A 24,622-nucleotide genomic window follows, 5' to 3' on the forward strand; every position below is an offset into this window, starting at 1 on the left:
TCTCTCTTATCCAGGCTTGCTGGGACTGGACCAGAGACTGGATAAACGAATGGCTGGTTAATCAGAAAAAGCATACAAAATACCATTTATAGGTCATAAATCAGCTAGAACAGCTAGATTTGTGTTAGTATGCATTTTTCTAATGAATATGAAGTCTAAAACTCCAATGTCTGTCATTAATTAGCCCAGAGGAGGGAGAAGTGGTGTTCTTTGTTGCGTTTTGCTAGGGCTGTGGCAGAAATTTGATGGCTGGTTAAAGAGGTGGTCAGATAAGAGGGAGTCTACTGTACATGAGTCAAGAAGAGGAACAATGACTGTTTTAGGTATTTAGCAGAAAAGGCTAGACCTGGCCAGACTGTGTAGAGACAGGACGGAGATTGTAGGAGGCAGGGATAAAACAAGAAATACGGAATGACTACCTTGTCAGTGTTTTCATTAAGGAAAAGTTGGGTGGGTATATGCTGAAAAGCGGGTAGAGCAGAATGAGGGAGAACAGGTGGATGGATACTAGGATAAATAGATATGTGTTGTGGAAGGCACTGGCTGCCATAACAGAAAATGAGGCATGGGTCCATATCAGCCACCATCCATGGTCCTCAGAGATCTGCCAAGTTTGCCTGTGGATATTTATTTTTATTTGTCGTCTGGGGTAGAGCACTGATCTCCATGGTCCTTCTCCAGACTCAGCCCAGAAGCAGTCTCTAGTTAAGTGACTTGCTCAGCATCACAAAGCTAAGTAGTAGAAGCTGAGGGAATCAAACCGTGCACCACTTGACCACAGGAAACAGCTTGTTATCAGCTTCTTAATCCTGTAAGCCAACTGCCAGAAAAAGATATCCTAATAGAAATATTGAACAGGTCATTCAAAAGTACAGGGGTACTTCAGGGCTTTAGTAAAGCATGAGTGAAACTTTATAAAAGGTAGGGAGACCAGGAGTTGATAATCCTGAGGAATTAAAAGCCTGTTAACATTACAGAACTGCAGGGGAATACATGATAGGAACTCTCAAGAGAAAGGTTGGTTACATTCCTAGAGGACAACAATCTCAGACAGCCTTGGCATTTGAATCTGCTACAGTATTTTGAGTGAGTCACAGGAAAACTTGAGAGAAGAGTGTTGTAGATGAATTCTGCTTGGGCTTTACCAAGGCCTTTGACTTTCTCACATGGGCAGATGCTAGTAAAACTTGAGGGGTTGTGGGTAGGGCTGAGACTGAAGAACTTATGAGTGGGTGTGAATGAAGGGTAGGAAACGGTCATGGTGAGATGGTGGAGAGTGTCTGGTTAGAGTACACAGAAGTTGGCCCTGGATCCACTACTGTTCAGTTAATTGAGTTCGGACATATTTGAAGGAAAGGAAAGCCAACCTTTTTGCAGACATCACAAAGATCGGGACAACAGGCAAGGATGAGGAGGAAGCTTTTTTCCTGTATTTATGCAATTGAATGGACTGGACTGCTTGGGCCCCTTTTCAGTCACACCCTAATAATGTAAAAATGTATAAGTCATAAAAATAAAATACAGCACGAGAATTACATCATGATGAAAAGAGGGACAGAAAGCTAGTAGTTGAAGTTCTTAGTATGAGCTGGAAGGTGTAGGGCTGATAAGAGTGAGAAAGGGATCCAGGGCTTTTTGCGTACATCTGGATTTGGATCACCAGGAACACAGTGAGAGGCTGCAAACAAAATTTTAGGATTTGTCTTGCCAGAGATTAGACTCCAAAAACAGAGGTAGTGATTTTGCCATTGCATAAAAATGAACAGGTGTGGAAGATTGTGGGAGCGTTAACTCTGAATTTGCAGTGTACTGTTTCTGTATGCTAGAATAATGAGCAATATTCTCTTGTGGCCTGTGGGTTTGTTGAACAATGCAGCACAGATGTTCTTCATGTTTCACTGTTGCAGTCATTACATTTGGGTTATCTGCCTGCAAGTAGACCTCAGCCAGCCAGAATATCAAAGTCTTGGATTCCTGCATCGGATGCGGTCTCTTCTTCCATGACGTCAGGTCGTCAGAGGTATAAAACATGCAGCCGACGCCATTACATCAGTCTTTCTTGCCGCGCAGTGCCCGAAGAAGAAGCAGTTTGCAAGTGCTGGTCGGCCGACTCCTGAAATTTTCGTTTTCGAGTTTCAGAATCAAAGTCTTCAAAAAAAGCTAAGTACCCTGTTGGGGATCCTTTTCCTTGCTCTGAACCGATGTCAGTAAAAGTTAACAATTGTCTTACCTGTGGAAAGCAAATACCTCAAAGATTTTCATTCGTACTGCATTCCTGGCTTAGGCCCAGACCATGACTTCCCTCGCTGTTGGTTTTGTGCCTTATTCAACCCCCGAACTATTCGTCATCGGTGTATTTTCGCAGCAAATTATTTTGGTACTCGATTTAACTATCCAGAAATGGCTTTGGTAAGCCATCTGACTACCGATATTCCGAAAAAACATAAGGATAAAGACAGAGACAGACCTCATAGGTCCAAAACTGCCGACGACACTTCCGTTAAGCTAGTCGCCAGTTCGCCGGTACTCAGGGAGGAGGTGCTTTCACAGCCCCTGATACCCACTACTTCAGATTTGCAGGCCTCTGCTGAGACCCATTCAGAGTCAGGTATGCCAAGAGATGCTTCTTTGACTATGGAACCAGCGGATGTCTTTACCTTGGATGGGTCTGGAGCCACTGTGCAGGCACCGGCTTCTGAGAGGTGTATTCAGGCCTACAGATTTGCATTTTAAACCAACGCCATCTTCTTCATCAAGGCCTAAAACTCGATCTACGCCTAGAAAACCGACGTCCAAACCTGCATTGTCAGGCCCATATGCCTAAAAAACAAATGCTTAGAGTGGCTGAAGACCTTATTACTTTAATTAGGGGAAGCCAGCCTCCCCCCTCTAAGAGACCTAGAACTGATTTTCCTTCTGATTCTTCTGATCAGGATTCTGAAATTTCTGTTTCTTTTGACTACCAGGATTTGCCCTTATCTACCTATGAGGATTCTGATGCAGAAGATTCCATTCCCTCTGCTTCCCCTCCAGAAGATTTTTCTTTTGGTGAAAACTTGGACACTCTTTGGGAGCAGTTCCGCTGGGAAAGCCAGGATTACTCTGACTCCAAAAAGAGTAGGGAATTCTTACTCCTCCCTCAGCACAGGCCTTTAGCTATCCCTCCTGTTCTGGACATTGTAGATGATGCCTGCTTGGAATCTAGCCTTGCCCCAGACATTTTACCTCCATCCCCCATAAATCCTGACCGGTATTACAGAGTACCTGACTCTCACAAGTTCCTCTTCAAGAATCCTACTGTGGATCCAGAGACCATTTCCCAAGGACCAAAGGGCATTAAGGCTACTGCTGCCAAAAACCCTACCCCCTCTGATAGAGATTCCAAGGCCATGGACAGATGGGGTAAGAAGGTATACACCTCTGTTACTTTGGTCATTAGGGCTTTAAATTGCCAGTTTCATATGTTAAAGTATCAGCAGCATATTTTGGGACTACTTAAACAGAAAGGTATGTTGATTCCTGACTGTGCTGAACATAAAGAATTGCAGGATTTAATGCATTCTACTGAACAAGTTGGTAAACATACTTTGCAATGTGGTTTTGACTCTTTGGAAGCATCTTGCAGGGCTGCTGTGACTGGGTCTGTATTCAGAAGGCATGCTTGTCTTATGGAGCAAAACTTGCCAGATCATGTTAAAGCTAAGTTACTGGATGCCCCCTTAAACCAAGACCGCCTGTTTGGCAGCAGAGCAGAAGTCCTTAAAAAAGATGGAGGAAAAAGCTAAATCTATGCAAACTCTTTAAGATTTCCTGCAGGTACAGCCTCCCAGTTTTAGTAGGCATTGGCCTTTTAAGAACTGGTCCTTTCCAGTCTCTTCCAGGCCTTCTCAGTTCAAACTCAGGAACAGCAGACCACCTAGGTTACAGTCTCAGGCTACACACAGGCCTAAGTAGAGGGGGGGGGGCTCCCACTTCCAAAGCTGGAAGTAGTAAGACAACCCCCATGGATAAATGTCACAATGACTTAACCTTAACCCTTCCAAGCCCTGCTGAACTGCCTACTCCCTTAGGAGTAAAGCTCGCCCTGCATGCAAAAAAGTGGGAACTTATTACCCAGGACAAATGGGTTTTAAATATAGTTTTCCAAGGATACAGATTCCACTTCCACACCTTACCAAACCCAAACGGTTGGCCAGACCTACCCCAAATTAGTGGGCAGAGGCTCAACAGCATGTTCTGTCTCTCTTCTAAGTATCAGAGCTATTCAACCTATCCCAGCAGAAGAAAGGGGACAAGGTTTTTACTCAAGACTTTTCCTGGTACCCAGAAAAGACAGCTCCTGGCGTCCTGTCCTGGACCTCTCTATTCTAAACACCTTTTTGGCAATCCCAAAATTCAAAATGCTAACACTTCAACAGCTGCTCCCTATGCTGGGCAAAGATGCCTGGTTGGCAACTTTAGACTTGAAGGAAGCTTACCTACACATTCCAATAAGGGAATCTTGCAGGAAATACCTACGCTTCAGAGCAGGCTCCATGCACTATCAGTTCTCTGCACTTCCCTTTGGCTTATCTACTGTGCCCAGGGTATTCACAAAGTGTCTAGCTCCAGCCATTGCATTTTGTAGGCAGAGAAATATTCAAATATACCCATACCTGGACTATTGTCTGATTCAGGCAGAAAGCCAGGGCTTGCTATTAAAACATCTGGCATTTGTAAAGAAACTTCTAACCTCGCTGGGGTACACCATAAACGAAAAGAAATCTCACCTAGTACCCTTCCAACATATTGTATTCCTGGGAGCAAGCTTGAACACAACTTCCCAGATGGCTTTCCTCACGCCAGAGAATCAAGTTTATTTTGACAGCCTACTACAAACTACTGGCCACAAAGACCCAGCTATCTGCAAGGAAAATTCTGCAAGCCCTGGGGTTCATGGCCTCTTGCATTCTAATTATTCCATATGCAAGACTGCATAGGAGGAAACTACAATGGTATCTAAAAAGCCTATGGTGCCAACATTCTCAGGACCTGGAAACAATGATTCCTATTATTCCTTGTATAAAGACAGAGTTCCTTTGGTGGGCAGAGGCCTACCACCTCAACAAGGGGATCCCTTTCAATCTACCCCCTGCCACCCAAACCCTAACAGAAGCATCAGACTATGCATGGGGGGCTCACTTGGCAGGGCAGTGCATTCAGGGCAAATGGAACCCGAGTCAGGTGCACCTGCATATCAACCAAAAAGAAATGTTAGCTGTACAGAATTCCTAAACAGCCTTCAAGGACCACATCCTTCCAGGACAATTATTGGTAAAGACAGACAACACCACAGTTATGTGGTACATAAGCAGGGGGGAACCCACTCGTACCCTCTCTGCAGACTAGCCATGGCTCTGTGGAACACAGGCTTGAGCTACCAAGTGCACCTACAAGCTCAATTCCTGCCAGGCAAGCTAAATTCACTGGCAGATGACCTAAGCAGAAATCTCATGGACCTACACGAATGGAAACTGGAACCAAAAATATTCAACCTCTTGAGGAACAAATGGGGGTCTTCAGAAATAGACCTGTTTGCCTCCCCCCAGAACTACCAATTGGACAAATTCTGCACAAGGACTCCCCACAGTCAAGCTTGGAAAGTGGATGGTCCTGTCCTTTACCTGGGAAAGCCTCTCGGTTTATGCCTTTCCTCCTCTGCCTCTCCTCTCGAAGGTTCTGCTAAAGATCAAACAGGGCAAACCAAGGACAATACTGATTGCACCAGACTGGCCACGCCAGCATTGGTACCCCCTTTTGCACAGTATGATACTGCTGGAGCCATGGCACCTACCTCAGACCCCTTCCCAGCTGTCCCAGCAGGCGGGCCAGATTCTGCACCCTCAGCTTCAAACCCTGAACCTTGCAGCCTGGCTTATCCCTTGAGCTCTCCAATAGCATCCCTCAGTAAGCAGGTGTTAGATGTTATTCTGGAAGCAAGGAGGCCTAGTACTAGAAAATCTTATGCTGAAAAGTGGAAAAGATACTGTTCCTGGAGCCAAACTCAGGGATGGGCACAACAGTGCCCAGCTTACCTCATATTCTTCAGTACTTAACAGAAATGCTCCACAAGGGCCTATCCTTCTCGTCAAATAGAATTTATGCCTCTGCCATTTCAGCACATTATAATACTGAACCACCCCTCTTCTCTCAACCCCTGCTAAATCAGTTCCTCAGAGGGGCCAAAAATTTAAGACCCCCCCCCAGGCAAGCCTCTACTCCAGCCTGGGACCTTAACTTTGTATTGGAAAAACTCACTCTCCCTCCATTTGAGCTAGCTGCAACTGCAGAGTTGAAATTCCTTTCTTGGAAAACAGCCTTCCTTCACGCCATCATTTTAGTAAGAAGAGTGTCTGAATTACAGGCCTTTATGGTAGTGGAGCCCTTCCTTATCTTCCATGCAGACAGGGTTTCCCTCAGAACCAATCCTTCCTTTATGCCCAAGGTGGTATCTGTTGTGGCTTTAAATCAGTCCATTCATTTGCCTACTTTTTTCCCGAACCCCCAAAACAAAGGTGAATGAATACTGCACTCTTTGGACGTGCACAGACAACTTAGATTCTATTTGGACAGGACCAAGCCTCTCAGAAAATCTGAACAGCTGCTAGTTGGCTTTGCTGCAGGGGCAGAGGGGAAGGCCATTTCAAAGCAAACCATTTCTAAATGGATAGCCCATTGCATTCATTTCTGCTATAAGCACCATGGAAAAACTACCCCACAGGGGATAAGATCACATTCCACCAGGGCTGCATCTACCTCTACAGCCTTCCTCAGAGGAGTCCCTATCAGGGACATCTTAGAAGCTGCTACCTGGAGCTCTGTACATACCTTCACCATGCATTATCACATGCCTATTGTTTCTAAATCCAGAGCTGGTTTTGCCACTGCAGTCTTGCAGGGCTTAATAGCTGGTCCTAATGCTCTCTAAATTCCTCCTCCCTTCCTTAGCTTTGGGAATCAACACAAATGTAATGACTGCAACAGTGAAACACAAAGAACATAGTACAGTTGTGTACACTTAACATAAATGTAGATGTTCGAGTATATTCACTGTTGCAGTCCTGGTTACCTTCCCCTCCAGCCCCCTGACTTCTCTTGGCTCTACCTTCCTTCTTTTTTCGTGTATTTAAGCTTTCTGGTGTATTTGCTTTTTGTTGGAAGTGTAACCTAGCATATAATTGCTTCCCATTATGGGGGCACCTGACATCTGGGGCAAGAAAAACTGATGTAATGGCGTTGGCTGCATGTTTTATACCCCTGATGTCATGGAAGAAGAGGGAGCATCCGACGCATAAGTCCAAGGCTTTGATATTCAGGCTGGCTGAGAGTTTGCAGGCAGATAACCCAGATGTAATGACTGCAACAGTGAATATACTCGAACATCTACATTTAAGTGTACACAACTGTACTTTTTCCATTCTGTATTCTCATCTTTCCTTTGTTCTGCCTGTATAAACACAGCTGTAATGTATCAGCAGATGAAAACCTCCCTGACTCCTCACTTCTCAGTAAGTCATTGACATTTCTTCCTTCTGTTCTCACTATCCAATGTATGACTCGCTGCACTTTCTTAGCCATGTCTGTGTTTTCTGTTGCCTTCCATCTTTTGGTGTCACTGCTTTTATAGTGAACTGTATAAAGATTTATATTTGGAGTCAACTGTCCCTACACTTACTCCTTTTTGGACCTAGAGAGATGGCTTGCATCATGTGAAATCCAAAAAAAAAAAAAAAAAAACAAGAAACCAAGTGATTGTTTTTGAATTTGTTTGCTTTTACAGTCGGCAGTTCTAAGACGCTTTGAATCAAAATGCTTCAAATATTCATGACTCCAAGTGTTTGATTAGTAGTGTCTTGGAACTGCTCAATGTTTTTTTTTTTTAATTTGGTTTGCATCATTGCGTTGTCCGTGTTTCTGTTGTACCGAATATCTTTGATTTGTCAGCACCTGTACCGTTTGCCATTTCATCTTATTTAATGTATTAATGGAAACTGCTAGTCTCTGTCCTGCTAACTCACCATTTCATTGTGGTATATTACTTATAGTAACATGTAAGACAATAATCAAACCATTATGATGTTTTTGTAATTAAATTTATCTGGATAGTTCCTGTGTTATGGTCTGAACTTAGAATGTATTTTGCTTGTAGCCTTTGCTTCTTTTAAGATTCCCAGTTGAATTGTAAGAAGTTTAACCTGTGTTTTTACTGCTGAATGCCTGAGTATTAGTATGTATTACCAGTGAATATTAGCATTAATTAACCCTGTAGTTTGTCTACGAATTTGGTAAAACAGTGAAGGCAGTACAAATTCTGTGAGGCATGAACAAGTGTCTTGCTGTATGCACTAATAGCTGGATATCATACAAGCCAACAGACAGTGAACTGCTCAAGTAATAGCACTTGGCAAAAATGTATATTTGTGGTAAAAGATCAATTTGTGTGAGCTTTGCCCCTTACCCTGAGGTACAATAAACTTGGAACTGATTGCCCCCTGCATCACAGACCTAATACAAAAGACCATGTTTGGCGGCAGGGGGAATAAGGAAAGACCTTCAAAAATAAACAAAGTAAAACAAAGCCATTTTGAAAAACAAGTAATTTGTTTTTAATGAATTACCTATCTTACATCTGACCTACTCTGTTCCAGCTGATTTCTGTAATTTTTATTTCCTTTTTATTTTGTTGTATAGAGTTTTTGTTTAAAATACGTTTTAGTACTATAACTTCTTATTAAAAGAAAGAACTGCATAACCTCAATGAACTTATCCTTGTAAAGATTATTTATTATGCATCTTGATCAAAGTAAGTGAATTAATTTGATACATTTCCTGATATGCGATGAAAAGAAATAGCTTTATGTCATGTGAGGTCATTACCACATTATCATATTGTAAAGCATGAAGTGTCCTGATAATGTTTTACTTGCTGCATTTCTTCGTGTCACGTCCTGACATAATCATAACCTTGTGATAATCCTGCAGACTGGACTGCAGTTTTTAACGCATCACATGCTCATTTATTGGTGTGTGTCCATTCAGCATTATGTTTTTGTCCAACCTGCTTCGTTCTATAACACTCCTGCCTCAGTGCCCCCTAGTCTATCACCCAGTTTACCAGCCTCTCCCAACACCCCTGAACATGCTGCAATGAATTGGGACTGGCGCTGATCTTAAGGGAGTTTTGGGGGTACTTGGCTGTCCATCATCTGATGGGGGATATTTTTTTTTTTTTTTTGTGAGTTATGACCTACCCAGTTCTCCCCTCCCTGCAGTCCCTTAATTTAGTCGTGAGGACCAGAGTGCTGGAATAGCTCAGTCAGTATCCCCACCTTAATTCCTCTTTGGACTACATCATGGCTTCTCCCAGAGATCATTGTGTGAGGGACGCCCATCCTGCCCTATGTCAGTTGTCCAGCCTTTTAGTTGAACCCAAATCAGCTAGGCCATAGTCATTGCTTTATCCCTGTATGCCACCAGAGTGGCACATTTTTGTATTTTTAATTCAGGATAAGACGAATGAGAAAAATTTATTCTGGCAATATTAAAGACTGAGACTCACATTTTGTGTTGGAGGATCCTGCTACTTAGGACTGCCCCTGTTGTCACCAGAACTGCAGTGATGTTTCTGATTTAATTAAAGGGTCGCTACTAACTTTTGTAATGCATACAAGCAATTGTCCTGGTCTTGAATATCACCATTATTATATCAGAAGACAAGGCAATTTCTGATCAGCTGCCTTAGTGGCGCTTCAGTCTGTTTACTAAGTTTGAGAGAATATGAGTGAGTGATCAATCCAAGTAAATAGGTCAGATTTGCTGCTTACTTCTGTTTTGCTTTAAACATTATTTTTCTGTTATTAAAAAAGTGAAACTTTTACTACCACTCACAGTTGTTTTGAAATTACCTTTCCCCGAAAATGTTGTGGTCATGTTTTATTAGTGCTCGCAGTCTCTAATATATCCCAAAATGTACACCTCAAATAGCAACACGCAACATTCTCAGCCCATACATACCCCAAAATATTCAAACTGAATTATTCTGGAAGCTTCACCATTAACTACATATGCACACATAGTAGCATTTGATTATGCTTGAGATGGATGAAATTTCAAACATGAGTGTGACCTTTTACATCTGTCACAATTTTATTTTCAGTTTTTTTATAGGGGCATTTGACTTGGACACACAGATTTGGGCAAGCTGGACTCGTGTTAAGGGGAATAAACAAAGGATTACAAACATTATTTTGCAATGACCTAGGTTCACGTACTGCAAAAGGTACCAAAGTAAACATTTCCAAAATTCAGATTTAAGAATTGAAATACAAAGAATATTGTTTTAGTAATATACTACAAAAATATTGCTTATGATTTAAATAAAGCATTAAACATTTTACTTTGCATAACATTATCTGCTGTTACCTGGCACTAAATGTGTGAGACTACACAGCTTGTGTCTTGCTAAGTATTTGGGTCACTAAATTATTTTTGCTTTGCTTTAGAACATTGTTTATAATTGTAATGGGCTTGTACTGTTTTGTCACATTTGTGTAAAGGGTTAACTGACAGCCGTAGTTAGAATAGTTACTGCAGCATCAAACCCCTCAATTGTGCCTGTCCACTGCTAATAAGAGCCTTGGACAGGTGAGTTCCAGTCTTGAATATTGCCATTATTTCAAATGTTATGGACTAAAGGAAAAAATATTCGCTGTAACAGATTATGGACTTGTTTCTTAAGTCAGATCTTAGTTGGCTTTCCTTCCTTTGGTAGACGCTTCCTTTGTATAGCTTTAGTCTACACCTGTTTGCTTTACTGTATTCATTATCAGTTTAACTGCTCCAAATACATGTTTGTACTGATGTGGCAACTCAGACTTGTGCTTTTGTTGGGCCACAGTTTCCTCCTTGCAGCAGTGCTGTTTTGTGGCTCATGAGGGGGTTGATTGGATGGGGGTTGTCTTCTCTGGATTTAGGCACACTAGATTACTTTTGATAGCAGTAACAGTGGGTTGATCTGATGGGAGTCTATTTGCATTTTGATTGTCTGTTAATGACATGTCATATGGTGACATAAGATATTAAAAAGCTGCTGTTACATTGTCTTTTTTTTTCTTTCTGTGTCCATATATTTGTACTGGTTTGCAGCTTTGCATAGAATATTACTGGTGGATATATATTTTTTATTTTTCCCATCCAGGAAACCAGGCAACACCCCCAAAGTCATCTGTGTATTCCATTGCAGGCAGCTGTCTATTTGACCTTTGTTTATTTCTGAATTCAGGATGACTATCTGCAGCTCAAATTCGACTTATTTCTCAGGCCATTTAACATTGTTTTAACCACTACAAGTTACATTCTTCTTATAACACACCCAGATTTAACTGAGGGGTATACCATTACATCCTGAAGAACCTTGCTAGGGTAATGTGCTGTGGCATTTGTTAACATTGAAATGGATTAACTTTACTGTTGAATGAATAAAAAATCATTCAACATTATCATTTCCAACAATGCAAATCTTGATTTTGTGACATGTAAATTTATCTTGTTTTTTATTTCCAGTTTACACCCTACCTTTGATATAGCTTTAGATTTTTTATACAGAGTAGATGTTTGGTGACTTGTATCATTACTACTAGCTCTGTTTTAGATGTGTTATAAAGGGTAATTTGACTGGAGAAGGTAATTGGCAGATTAACCAAAACTTGGTCAAAGTAAATGTTTTATAGGACTATAGGGATTTAATAGCTATGAAGTCCAAGAAACTAATGAGGAATCTAGCCAGTTTATTACTTGCCTGCAAATGGTTGTTGCAGGACTCAAACCTTGGAACACAGGAAACATCTCACTAACAGCCCATAGCCTTAATCTTCTACATTAACTGCCAGACCTTTCTAAGTGTGAGTCTATGAAAATTAGATGTTTCATAGGTTCATACTAGGCTATCTGCCCTAGGGCATGTATAAGCCTAGCCAGAGTGTGTGTGGCTTTCACCACCCCTTAGGATGAGAATACTATACCCATTAGTTTGCTGTGCCTCTGTCCAGCAGTGATACAGAGATGATTCCCAGGGTAAACCTACGATCTCCCATCCACTTGTCAAGATTTCTCTTGAACAGAGTCGGTGAGGGGCTCTGCCTCACATGGACTGGGATTCTGTTCCATAGTGTAGGGAGTCTCTGGGTGATGAATCTGTCCCTCCAGCACGTCCTATTTATATCCGTGTTGAGGTTTAAGTCTCTTGCTCTCGTGGCTCTGGTGGATTTGGATTTTTTGAGGTGGAGCATGTCCATTAATTCCGGGTTGGACATGGCCTTGTATGTCAGGCACAGATCACCTCTGAGCAGACGGTATGCGACTGAATAGAGCTGGAGTTTCTTCAGTCTGGCATCGTATGACATATGTTTGAGCCCCTTTATCCTTTTGGTGAGGAACTTTTGGGGTCTTTCCAACTGCTGCAGGTGTCGGGTAAGGTACATTCGAATGGGGCGTTGTACTCAATCATTGGTCTGATAAGTGAAGAGTACAGGGGTACAATGACCTCTCCTGATCTGGATGTGAATCCCTTCATGATCAGGTGGGCAATGTAGAAGGTCTTCCTAACCACTTTGGCAATGTGAGTGTCAAAAGAGAGGTTACTGTCAACTTGGGTCCCCAGGTCCCTGATAACTTGCGTGTTTAATGGATTACCACCTATGTGGTAATTAGGGGTTACCTTGTTTTTCCCAAAGGGTATGACTATACATTTTTGGCATTTAGCTTAAGGCCATGGCTCTGGCACCAGTTATCCATTTCTATGAGACCTTTCTGGAGGATGTCTGTGTCTGATGGAGTGTCAATTATGGTGCCCAGTTTGCAGTCATCTGCAAATTTTGTCAGCCACAATCCCCTATGTTTGCCTGCACTTCAGAAAAATAAATGCCGAACAAGAGGGGCCCAGGACTGAGCCCTGTGGGACACCGCCGTGACCAGCTTAGAGTCTGACATGGCACCAGCAACTCTAACCCTGTGTGTTCTGTCCTTGAGCCAGTTTGCAACCCATCTTGTGACATATGGGTTTACATCTAAGCTGGTGAGCTTTTCTATGATGCCCGAGTGGGGTATTGTGTCGAATGCTTTTGCTAGGTCAAGGTAGGCTGTGTGAACTGCCTTACCCTCATCAATGGCCTTAGTGACTGTTTCGAAAAAGTCGACCAAGTTCAAGAGGCAGGATCTGCCCTTGACAAAGCCAAATTGGGTAGGATCCAGTGTCTGTAGGTCCCCAATGTCTTTATTTATGAGTTCCATTATGATCCTCTCCATAGCTTCGCAGACCAGGCTTGTCAAGCTTATGGGGTGGTAATTTCCAGGGTCCGTAGAAGCACCGCCTTTGTGGAGTGGGACCACAGTTGCCGTACGCCATTCTTTGGGTACGTATCCTGTAGTAAGGCTAAGATTAAACAGTAGCCTTATGTGTGGGTTTAGTTCCTCATTGAGTTCGTGTAGCACACAGCCGGGGACACCGTCTGGTCCCATTGATGCTGTGTTTTTTGCTTTAGAGAGAGCAGCTCTCACCTGGGCATCTGAGATGTTTGGGAGGCTAGACTCTGGTGGGATAGATATTTCTCCTTTTGGGGGGGAGGGAGGGGAGAAATTTGCACTGAACCTGTCTGCCAGTATGTTGGCAATGTCTGTGGGTTCAGTGATTTTTATCATTTTGGACTAATTCTGAGCATATCTGGGAGTTTCCACCCAGGTTTCTAACATAGCTAAAGAAGGCTTTATGATTGTCTTTTGTGTCATTAGCGATTTTTCTCTCAAAGTTGGTCTTGGATGATTTTATGAGTGATCGTAGTTTTTTGCTAGTATTGATCAGAGATGCCTTCCCATTTAGGGATTTTGCTCTGTCATGTAGTAGCTTTCTCCTCTTGTTGTAGAGTTTGTTTATGGCTGGAGTCCACCAGACCGGGCGCCTGCATTTGGTGGAAAAGGTCTTGATTTTATTAGGGATTGCTTGATCCATACATTCCTGGAGGTGTTCGTAGAAGGCATTTGTAAGGGTTTCAGCAGCGTGGGTTGTGGTTTCCACTGGCTCGGGGGCCTTGAAGGATACCACTCCAGTCTTAAGAAGTGTGAAGTTTGCTTTTGAGAAGTTCTTCACTGTGGTCTTTTTTGCTGGGGGTGGGGGCGGGATGTGGATCTCCAGTGAGATTAATTTATGGTCTGATCTCACCAATGAGGGATATACTTCCGGTGTGGAGCATTTTGTCCCCATGTTTGTGATGATCAGGTCTAGTATATTTTCTCCTCTTGTGGGAATGGTGACTAGTTGTTCCATAGCATTTGAGTTTATGAACTCAAGGAACCTTTGGGCTAGGGTGTTGGGGCTTGAGTAATGTTCCCAGTCTATGTTTGGGTAGTTGAAGTCACCCAATATGATGGTGTTTGGAGAGACATTTATACTCTCCAGTGTCTTCAGGAAGGCTGTGTGGGTTTCCTGAGTTTGAGAAGGTGGTCTGTAGCATGTTACAAACTGTAGGGCAGTTTTTCCTATGGTTAATTGCACCTGGATGGTCTCCGATGCTTCGTGCGTTGCCACTAACCTGGAGGTGTGGGTATCCTTTATGAATATGGATACTCCCCCTCCTTTTGTAGTTCGGTCCGGATTTTGGGGCCGGAACGCATGATATGAGGTATAACCTGATAGTGCTGGGGTGCTCTCAGGAGCCTTGAACCAGGTTTCAGTCACAGCACGAACATCGATGTTCTCCATACTGAGGAGGGCTTCGAGGGCGTGCATCTTGAGGTTTAGACTTCTGGCATTGAGCAGTATTACCCTTAATTTTTCTCCATTTTTGTTTTCTAGGGCAGTAGGTTTATCATTTGAGCCTTGCCTAAAAAAGGCACTATGGGGGTGGCAAGAGCCTTTGCCAATATCCGGAAGCCCAGGGGTGACAGGTGCAAGCCGTTCCTTGCGAAACAGCGTGGCTTGTCAAGCATGTCATCCCAGGCAGACAGACATTGGATCCCCTTAGAATGACACCAGTAATTAAGCCAATTATTAAAGCTGATCATTTTGTCTCTGTATTGTGGCATCATTCTTGGTGAGGGTAGGATACTGCTCGGGGTCAGGGTCATACCGGCCTGGGCTACATAATCTGAGAGTTCCTCTGTCTCTTTTCATGTAGTCCAGGGAGGTACGTCTCAGGTCGTTCACACCGGCATGGACAATGACTGAGTCATACTTGTACTTGCTGTGGCATGACCTGAGTGCTTGTGTTATGTGGCGGATTCTAGTGCCTGACAGGCAGCTAACTGTGATCTTTTCCTTGTTCAGTCTGGTGAGTGGGACGTCAGTGTGTCTGACTATGGAGTCACCTATAACAAGTGTGTCTGGCATTGTGTTTGGCCTTAAGGGCTGTGACTGTTTAGCACACTGACTTTGAGAACTATGTGTTGCATGTCTTATGTCTTGAGGTGGCAGTTGCTTGGGTGTCTGCTTTGGAGGCCTCTGTAGTTTTGGTAGATTTTTGATCAGTGCCTCTGAGTATGTCTTTGTGTGTTTATGTGTTTGTTTTGCAGTTGTGATAGTTCTATGTGAAAATGGGTTTGTGGTGTGCGTGGATGTTCTTCGTCTCCCATTGCTGCAGTCCTTACATATGGGTATTCCGCTGTCCACAATCGGCCCGAATACCAAAGGGCTAGAACCGGCGTCGGTCATCGGCGCCCAAGACTGACGTCAGTATGTGCCAGTACAAATGCGCATGACCGACGCCATAACCTCAGTCTTTCTTGCCGCGTGGTCCTTAGCAGAAGCAGCATTTGCAAGTGCCGTTCGGCGTTCTGGAATTGTCGGTTTTCGAGTTTCAGACCGGAAACCAAGTTGGGCTAAGTACCCCGTTGGGGACACTTTTTTGTCTTTTTCTTGCCTCAGTATTGACGGATGTCAGAAAAAGTTAATAACTGTATTTCTTGTGGGAAACAGATTCCTCATAGGGATTACCATTCACTCTGCATTCCTTGTTTGGGGCCTGAGCACGATGTTGTTGGGTGTCGCTTTTGTGCTACTTTTAACAAGCGTACTATTAAACGTCGGTTGGACTGTGCTAGGCTGGTGTTTGGTAAACATTGTAATTACAACATGCCGTCGGATTCTCCGACGCCTGGTTCTTCTAAGAAACGCAAAGAGAAGTCTTTGCGGTCCAAACAGGATGAGTCGTCCACTCCGGACGCCGGTTCTGTAGAACCACTGACTACTTCAGTGGCTCCTTCTGAAAGTTTACCTGAGTCTCAAGGGGAGCCTTTGTTACTACAGGAAGTGGCTTCTCCTGTGTTAGGCCAGGCTGAGGGTGCTTCTCTGATGTCAGTGGTTCCCTCCCCTCATAGGGTAGTTAGGCCTCCTCCTTCTCAAAGCAAAGCCCTTTCTAAGTCTAAGTCTGCCCCTGCTGGTGCTAGTCCCCAGGGTCCAGCTCCTAGGAAGCACATGTTAAAGATGGCTGAAGATTTGATTACTTTAATTAGGGGTTCTATGCCCCCCCCCCCCTGCGAAGAGGCCCAGGGTAGAGACAGAGTTGGAGGGTTTGGTTCAGTCTTCCAATGAGTCAGATTCCTCTGTAGAAGAACCTCAGAATTTCCCTCCCTATTCTGATTCGGAGGCTGAGGACACTACTCCCTCTGCGTCCCCTCCAGAAGATTTTTCTTTCTCTGAGACTTTGCATTCCATGAGGGAACATTTCAAATGGGAGGGCCAGGATTATTCTGATTCTCGTAAAAGGCTAAGAGAATTCTTGTTTTTGCCTCAGCATAGGCCCTTGGCTATTCCCCCTGTACTGGATGTTGTTCAGGATGTATTTTCTGAGGCTGCCCTTAACCCAGATTCTCTGCCTCCTGGCCGCGTTAAGCCAGATAGATACTACAGGGTTCGGAAGCTCACAAGTACTTATATAAGAGTCCTAGGGCTGATCCAGAAACTATTACTCAAGGCCCCAAAGGTGTTAGGGCTTCTGTGGTTAGGAATCCAGTTCCTCTGGACAAGGATGCTAGGGCCCTGGATAGGTGGGGTAAAAACTGTATACCTCTTCTACTTTGGCTATGAGAGCTTTAAATTGTCAGTTTCATATGCTCAGGTATCAAAATTATTTGCTGGGCCAATTGAAATGTAAAGTAGATGCTTTAGCTGAAGGTATTGAATGTAAGGAGCTTCAGGATTTAGTGCATGCTTCAGACCAAGTTGGTAAGCATTCTTTGCAGTGTGGTTTTGATGCTTTACAGGCTTCTTCCAGGGTGGCTGCTACTAGTTCAGTTGTGCGCAGGCATGCCTGGCTTAAAGATCAGACCTTGTCAGAGCATGTTAAGGCTCGAATTATGGATGCTCCTCTGCAATCTGATGTTCTATTTGGCCCTCCAGTAGAATCAGTTTTGAAAAAATGGAGGAAAAGCTAAGTCTATGCAGACAGTTAAGGACTTTTACAGGTTCAGCCCCTAAGTTCAGTAGGAATTGGCCTGCTAAGGGATGGTCTTTCCCCTCTTCGGATTATCAATCTAGGGGCAGGTCGAGGCGAGGTAGAGGTAGGGCTTCCTCTCAGGGCCCTGTTACTTCTAGGTCTTTGAGTTCTTCTTCCCCTTCTGCTGGGGAGGGCAGGGGTCAGTCCTTTCGGAAACAGACCCAATGACCTGTGTCTTCAGCTGCCGGACTCTGCCTTGCTGGCAACTCCTCTAGGAGGAAAACTGGGACTTTTCAAAAGGAATTGGCATTTGGTTACCCAAGACAAATGGGTATTGGACATAATAAATCGAGGCTACAAATTTTATTTTCACACATTCCCTCCTTTCAAAGGTATGCCGGATGTGCCTCATCAGCAAAGACTGGAAGCACAGGCACAAATTTCTTCTCTGCTTCAGTTGGGAGCAATACAGGAAGTACCTTCTGCAGAAAGAGGCACAGGGTTTTATTCCCATCTTTTCTTAGTGCCAAAGAAAGGAAATACTTGGAGACCAATTCTGGATTTGTCCATTCTAAACACCTTTCTGGAAATTCCAAAATTCAAGATGTTAACACTGCAACAGCTGTTACCTATGCTGGGCAAAGATCACTGGATGGTGACTCTGGATCTCAAAGAGGCCTATCTTCACATTCCTATCGGGCCCAGTTGCAGAAAATTCCTGAGATTTCGGAATGGGAATTTGCATTATCAGTTCTCTGCATTGCCCTTTGGCTTGTCTACTGCGCCCAGGGTATTCACAAAAGTCCTGGCTCCAGTAATAGCTTTTCTCAGACTAACAGGAATTCAAATTTATCCTTATCTGGACGACTGTTTGATTCTGGCTCAAGGCAAGCACGAACTTCAACATCTACAGTATGTAATGACAGTTTTAAGATGCCTAGGGTATTCTGTGAACGAAATAAAGTCCAGTCTAGTACCCTCACAAGAGATGTGTTTTCTGGGTGTAAGACTGAATACAGCTGCTCAGATGGCATTTCTTACCCCGGACAAACAAAGAAATCTTCACCTATACTTCCAACGGCTATCAGTAATGTCCAGGCTGACTGCAAGGACAGTCCTTCAAGCCTTGGGGTTCATGGCATCTTGCATTCTAGTACTTCCCAATGCCAAACTGCATATGAGGAAGCTACAGTGGTATCTCAAAAGCGTTTGGACTCAACACAGCCACGATTTGGAAACTGTCATTTGGATTCTACCTTGCATTCAGAAAGAATTTCTGTGGTGGGCTCAGGAATGTCACCTAAACAAGGGGCTCTCTGTGACCCAACCAGAGGCAAGTCAGATATTGATGACAGATGCCTCTGAGTCAGCCTGGGGAGCTCATTTCAGAGGAAAATGGATTCAAGACCTTTGGCCCCCAGAGCTACTTCACTTGCATATCAACATGAAAGAGATGCTGGCAGTTCAATTTGCTTTGGAAGGATTCAAGAGCCTACTTCAACCAGGACTGGTGTTGATTCGAACAGACAACACAACTGTCATGTGGTACATCAACAAGCAGGGGGGAACTCATTCTTACCCTCTTTGCAGACAAGCAATGCTGTTATGGGAAACTGCTTTGAATCTGCACATCACTCTTCGAGCACAGTTTCTGCCAGGAGCACAAAATTCTTTAGCAGATGTTCTGAGCAGACAGATTGTGGATCCTCACGAATGGAAATTGGACCCTCAGGTGTTTCTTCAGTTGACCATGGCTTGGGGAACTCCAGACATAGATCTGTTCGCTTCTCCTCTGAATTTCCAACTGCCACTGTTTTGCACAAGGCTGTTTCATCCAAAAGCCTGGAAAATAGATGCACTATCCTTCAGTTGGAGCAACCTTCACGTGTATGCTTTTCCTCCTTTGCCTCTTCTTCCAAAGGTGCTGTTGAAAGTCAGGAGGGACAAACCTTGCATGATCCTTATAGCACCGGATTGGCCTCATCAGCATTGGTACCCTCTGTTGAGGAGCCTAATTCATGGAACACCTTGGCCATTACCACAGATTCCTCACTTATTGTCTCAGGAAAACAATCATTTTCTCAATGTCAGGGTGCAATCCCTACACCTGACAGCCTGGCGCATTCTGTTTTAGAGAAGGAGGGCCTTCAGCTCCCTCAACAAGTTTTGGATGTTATTTTGGAAGCCAGGCTTCCTAGTACTCGAAAAGTTTATGCTGATAAATGGAAGAGATTTTTTCTTTGGAGTTCAGCTAAAGGCTTTGATGTCAAATTGCCTAATTTGAGTTGTACATTGCAATATTTGACTATTTTATTGGACAAGGGTTTGTCCTTCTCTTCTGTAAAAGTGCATGCTGCAGCTATTTCTGCTCACTATGATTGTGACCCTCCTTTATTTTCACATCCATTGGTTAAACAGTTTCTTAGAGGGGCAAAGAATATAAGACCCCCGCGGAGGGCTCCTACTCCTACCTGGGATCTTAATTTTGTTTTGGAAAAGCTGACTCTGCCTCCTTTTGAACCTGCAGCTACAGCTGAATTGAAGTTGTTGTCTTGGAAGACTGCTTTCTTATTGGCTGTTACTTCTGCTAGAAGGGTATCTGAATTACAGGCCCTCATGGCAGTGGAACCTTTTCTGATTTTTCACAAGGACAGAGTTTCCTTACGTACTAATCCTACTTTTCTGCCTAAAGTGATTTCTAATGTGGCATTGAACCAATCTATACATTTGCCTACTTTTTATGCTAACCCCCAAAATGAAGGGGAAAAAGTTTTGCATTCTTTGGATGTACATAGGCAGTTAAGGTATTATTTGAGCAGAACCAAAGAGTTCAGAAGATCTCAACAATTATTTGTTTCGTTTGCTTTGACTTCACGAGGGAAAGCTGTCTCGAAACAAACTATTTCCAAGTGGATTGGCCATTGTATTGCTTTTTGTTACTCTCATCATGGAAAGGATGTTCCAGTTGGGATCAGGCCTCATTCTACTAGGGCTACGGCCACCTCTACTGCTTTTTTGAGAGGGGTAGCTACTAAAGACATTCTAGAGGCAGCTACTTGGAGTTCTGTATATACCTTTACAAAGCATTATCATTTACCTCTTTAGTCTAAGTCTAGGGCTGGGTTTGCCACTGCAATCTTACAGGGCATGTTAGCAGCTCCTAATGCTATTTAGTTGGCCAGCCTCCCTTTTTTCCGTTGCTCTGGGATTCTACCCATATGTAAGGACTGCAGCAATGGGAGACGAAGAACATAGTACAGTTTTGTACCTACCATAAATGTAGATGTTCGAGGATCTCCATTGCTGCAGTCCAATTTTCCCTCCCTCCTTCCCCCCTTTTTCTTTTTAGGTTGGGGTTTGGGTGGTGTTTTTTGCTTTCTGACGTCTGAGGCAAGAAAGACTGAGGTTATGGCGTCGGTCATGCGCATTTGTACTGGCACGTACTGACGTCAGTCTCGGGCGCCGATGACCGACGCCGGTTCTAGCCCTTTGGTATTCGGGCCGATTGTGGACAGCGGAATACCCATATGTAAGGACTGCAGCAATGGAGATCCTCGAACATCTACATTTATGGTAGGTACAAAACTGTACTTTTCCTTCTCCTCCTGTCTGGTCTTGCCAGTCCTGAGTTGAGAGAGCTCAGCCTCCAGTTTGGCTATATAGTTGCATCTCTCACATGTATTTGTGTTTTGTGGGAGAAGGAGTGGGTTGTCTGTGTACATGAGGCAATTGTAACATTGCCTCAAGATGCCCAGATTCACCAGCTGAACAGGAGAGGACGCTAGCAACTGACCCTTCGACATGCTAGAAAGTGAAAAAGTTTGCTGTGTAACTGAGTCAGAAGGGACCTATAGGGAAATGGGTACTCAAGGGGATTCTAGGCTATTGTAGTACTTTGTTTAGTATAAAAGTACTTTACCTATATAAAAATGCTTTAGGAGCAAGTGCTGAGCTATTGAGATAGAGAGAATAGACTGTTTAGATTGCAAGTAGAGAAGTTCTAAGGGAAAAATTGAAGAGCAGACTTTACGGAGCCAGAAATAGTTTAACCTTGTTTAACCGGCGCTGCCCGATGGTGCTCTATGGGCAACTCCGCGCTAAATCACGCTAAAGCGGGCTTTATAGCAGGGGGTTGAAAAGACCTAGGAATTGACCCAAAATGGCCAATAGACTACAAGTTTCTGGCTGGAACCACTGCTCTAGGGACAAATAGGCTGCTCAGTGCTCCCCACTCCCACTGGTGAACAAAGAAGCTTCCCTTTATCCAAATAAGGATATGGAATAGCACAGGAACCAAGCCAATGCCCAGAGATCAGCAAACTCTGAAGACTGGACTATTCTAGTTCAGTAAGGTGGGAAAACAAGATTTTTTTTTTTTTTTTTTTTTTATACAGAAAACAGAGGAAAAACAGACAATAAATGCTTTTAAACGGCTAGCGCACTTGAGTGTGTTAGCCTACAGGTAAAATTAAGCAACAAATAACTTTTTTAAAAGTGCAAAACAGTTAATCAACACAAAAACAGTTTAAATAGAATGCAGAGCTGTATAAACAGGCGAAAATGCAGTCGCTAAGCAGTAAATAATCAAAAGCCAGAAAAAAATACTTAAATCAGGAAAAAGTCACTCTTTTGCTCTCTGCTGCTTGTAGAACTCTGCAGGACACCACGAGGAGCTGTGCTGAGTTGAATACAAGCTAAAAAGCACGCTAAAGCGGGCTTTATTACAGGGGGCTGAAAAGAGCTAGGAATTGACCCAAAATGGCCAATAGACTACAAGTTTCTGGCTGGAACCACTCCTCTAGGGACAAACAGGCCGCTCAGTGATCCCCACTCCCACTGGTGAACAAAGACGCTTCCTTTTATCCAAATAAGGATATGGAATAGCACAGGAACCAAGACAAAGCCCAGAGGTCAGCAAACTCTGAAGACTGGACTATTGTAGTTCAGTAAGGCGGGAAAACAAGATTTTTTTTTTTGTTTTTTGTTTTGCAGAAAACAGAAGAAAAACAGACAGTAAATGCTATAAATGCTTTTAAACGGCTAGCGCACTTGAGTGTGTTAGCCTACAAGTAAAATTAAGCAACAAATAACTTTTTTAAAAGTGCAAAACAGTTAATCAACACAAAAACAGTTTAAATAGAATGCAGAGCTGTATAAACAGGCGAAAAAGCAGTAGCTAAGCAGTAAATAATCAAAAAGCCAGAAAAAAATACTTAAATCAGAAAAAAGTCACTCTTTTGCTCTCTGCTGCTTGTAGAACTCTGCAGTACACCACGAGGAGCTGTGCTGAGTTGAATACAAGCAAAAAAGCGTGCTAAAGCGGGCTTTATTACAGGGGGCTGAAAAGAGCTAGGAATTGACCCAAAATGGCCAATAGACTACAAGTTTCTGGCTGGAAACCACTCCTCTAGGGACAAATAGGCCGCTCAGTGCTCCCCACTCCCACTGGTGAGCAAAGACGCTTCCTTTTATCCAAATAAGGATATGGAATAGCACAGGAACAGAGACAAAGCCCAGAGATCAGCAAACTCTGAAGACTGGACTATTCTAGTTCAGTAAGGCGGGAAAACAAGATTTTTTTTTTTCAGAGGAAAAACAGACAGTAAATGCTATAAATGCTTTTAAGTGGCTAGCGCACTTGAGTGTGTTAGCCTACAGGTAAAATTAAGCAACAACTAACTTTTTAAAAGTGCAAAACAGTTAATCAACACAAAAACAGTTTAAATAGAATGCAGAGCTGTATAAACAGGCTAAAATGCAGTCGCTAAGCAGTAAATCAAAAAAACCAGAAGAAAATACTTAAATCAGTTATAGCAAATACAGTTATAACAAATGCTCTGAAATATACTGTATATTTCCAAAATGTTTGAGAAGGACAGTCAGAACACAAGAAGGTTCAGGCGAAAGAGAAAAAAAAAAGTTTTGTTTTACTTTTTGAAAGGGAAAAAGGAGGAACAGAAGGCCTTATCAAATGTTCTCTCTGTATTCAGCAGAATGAGCTAATGACACTAGACTGGGAGGTGTGTCACAGTAGGGGCAGGCAACTGCAAAGCCACCAAGTATAACAGCAAGACACCAACAGGGAGGGAGGGTGGGACAAAATAGCCTACCAGACAGCAAGCACTAGAGACAAATGAAAGTTTTTAAACAGATAAGGATTTGTGAAGATACTGAATAGACAAAGTGCTTTATATATATTAAATTGTAAAAACAGTAATCTGTAAAAATAATCAAAAAAAAATCAAGATGACACTTATATTTTGTAGCTCAGCTGCAGTCACAACTTCTCTAGTCTGCACTGTGTGCAAAAGACAGAAACTTTTTTTTTTTTTTTTTTTTTTTTACAAGAACACAAAAGAACCAGCCCCCTACACAGAGGAGATGTTTCAGTTTACACAATAGCCTACCAGACAGCAAGCACTAGAGACAAATGAAAGTTTTTAAACAGATAAGGATTTGTGAAGATACTGAATAGACAAAGCGCTTTATATATATTAAATTGTAAAAACAGTAATCTGTAAAAATAATCAAAAAAAAATCAAGATGATACTTGTATTTTGTAGCTCAGCTGCAGTCACAACTTCTCTAGTCTGCACTGTGTGCAAAAGACAGAAACTTTTTTTTTTTTTTTACAAGAACACAAAAGAACCAGCCCCCACTAGCCAAGAGATACACTATAGATATGTATTGTGTGGGCAGTATGGTAATGTTCTGTGCTGATATCTATTTTTATATCTGTCAGTATTAATGTTGGATATTTCTGTTTTGTAGGTACAACATATTTAACAGACTGTGTGTGGTGGACTGGCACCATTGCAAGTAAGTACATAAGGATGCTGTCTGAAATGGTTGGCGGGAGCCATGATTATAGAACTTTTTTTTCTTAGTATATATAGGTATAATAAGTCTGTATAGTGAAGTGTGATATATTAAATTGCACTTCTATTTATCAAGTAACTATACAACATTTTGCCATACATGAAATTTGGCAGGCTGTAAATTCTAAGTTATTTTTAAATTTTTAACATGCATTATTAAATTCCCTATGTGCTTTGGTTAGACAAGGTTAATCATGAAACTTGAATATTTTTCTTGAGAGTTCTAAGTAATTTAAGTGACCTATAACCTTAACTGAAAAAGTTTATTTTATATTTTGTCTT

At 42.7% G+C, this 24,622-nt stretch overlaps 1 protein-coding gene across 4 annotated transcripts in view; it reads left to right on the forward strand.

Moving 5' to 3' along the window:
- NIPA1 (NIPA magnesium transporter 1) overlaps positions 1–24,622 on the forward strand; it is a 255,889-nt gene that overhangs the window by 61,199 nt on the left and 170,068 nt on the right. For all 4 annotated transcript variants that reach the window (XM_044072056.1, XM_044072058.1, XM_044072059.1 and 1 more), the window contains one exon: positions 24,234–24,281. In XM_044072056.1, the coding sequence (XP_043927991.1) occupies positions 24,234–24,281 (48 nt within the window). The remainder of the gene's footprint in view (positions 1–24,233; positions 24,282–24,622) is intronic.

This window comes from Protopterus annectens, chromosome 5.part0 (assembly GCF_019279795.1).
Source record: "Protopterus annectens isolate FY-2018-M chromosome 5.part0, PAN1.0, whole genome shotgun sequence".
NCBI classification, from domain to species: domain Eukaryota; kingdom Metazoa; phylum Chordata; order Ceratodontiformes; family Protopteridae; genus Protopterus; species Protopterus annectens.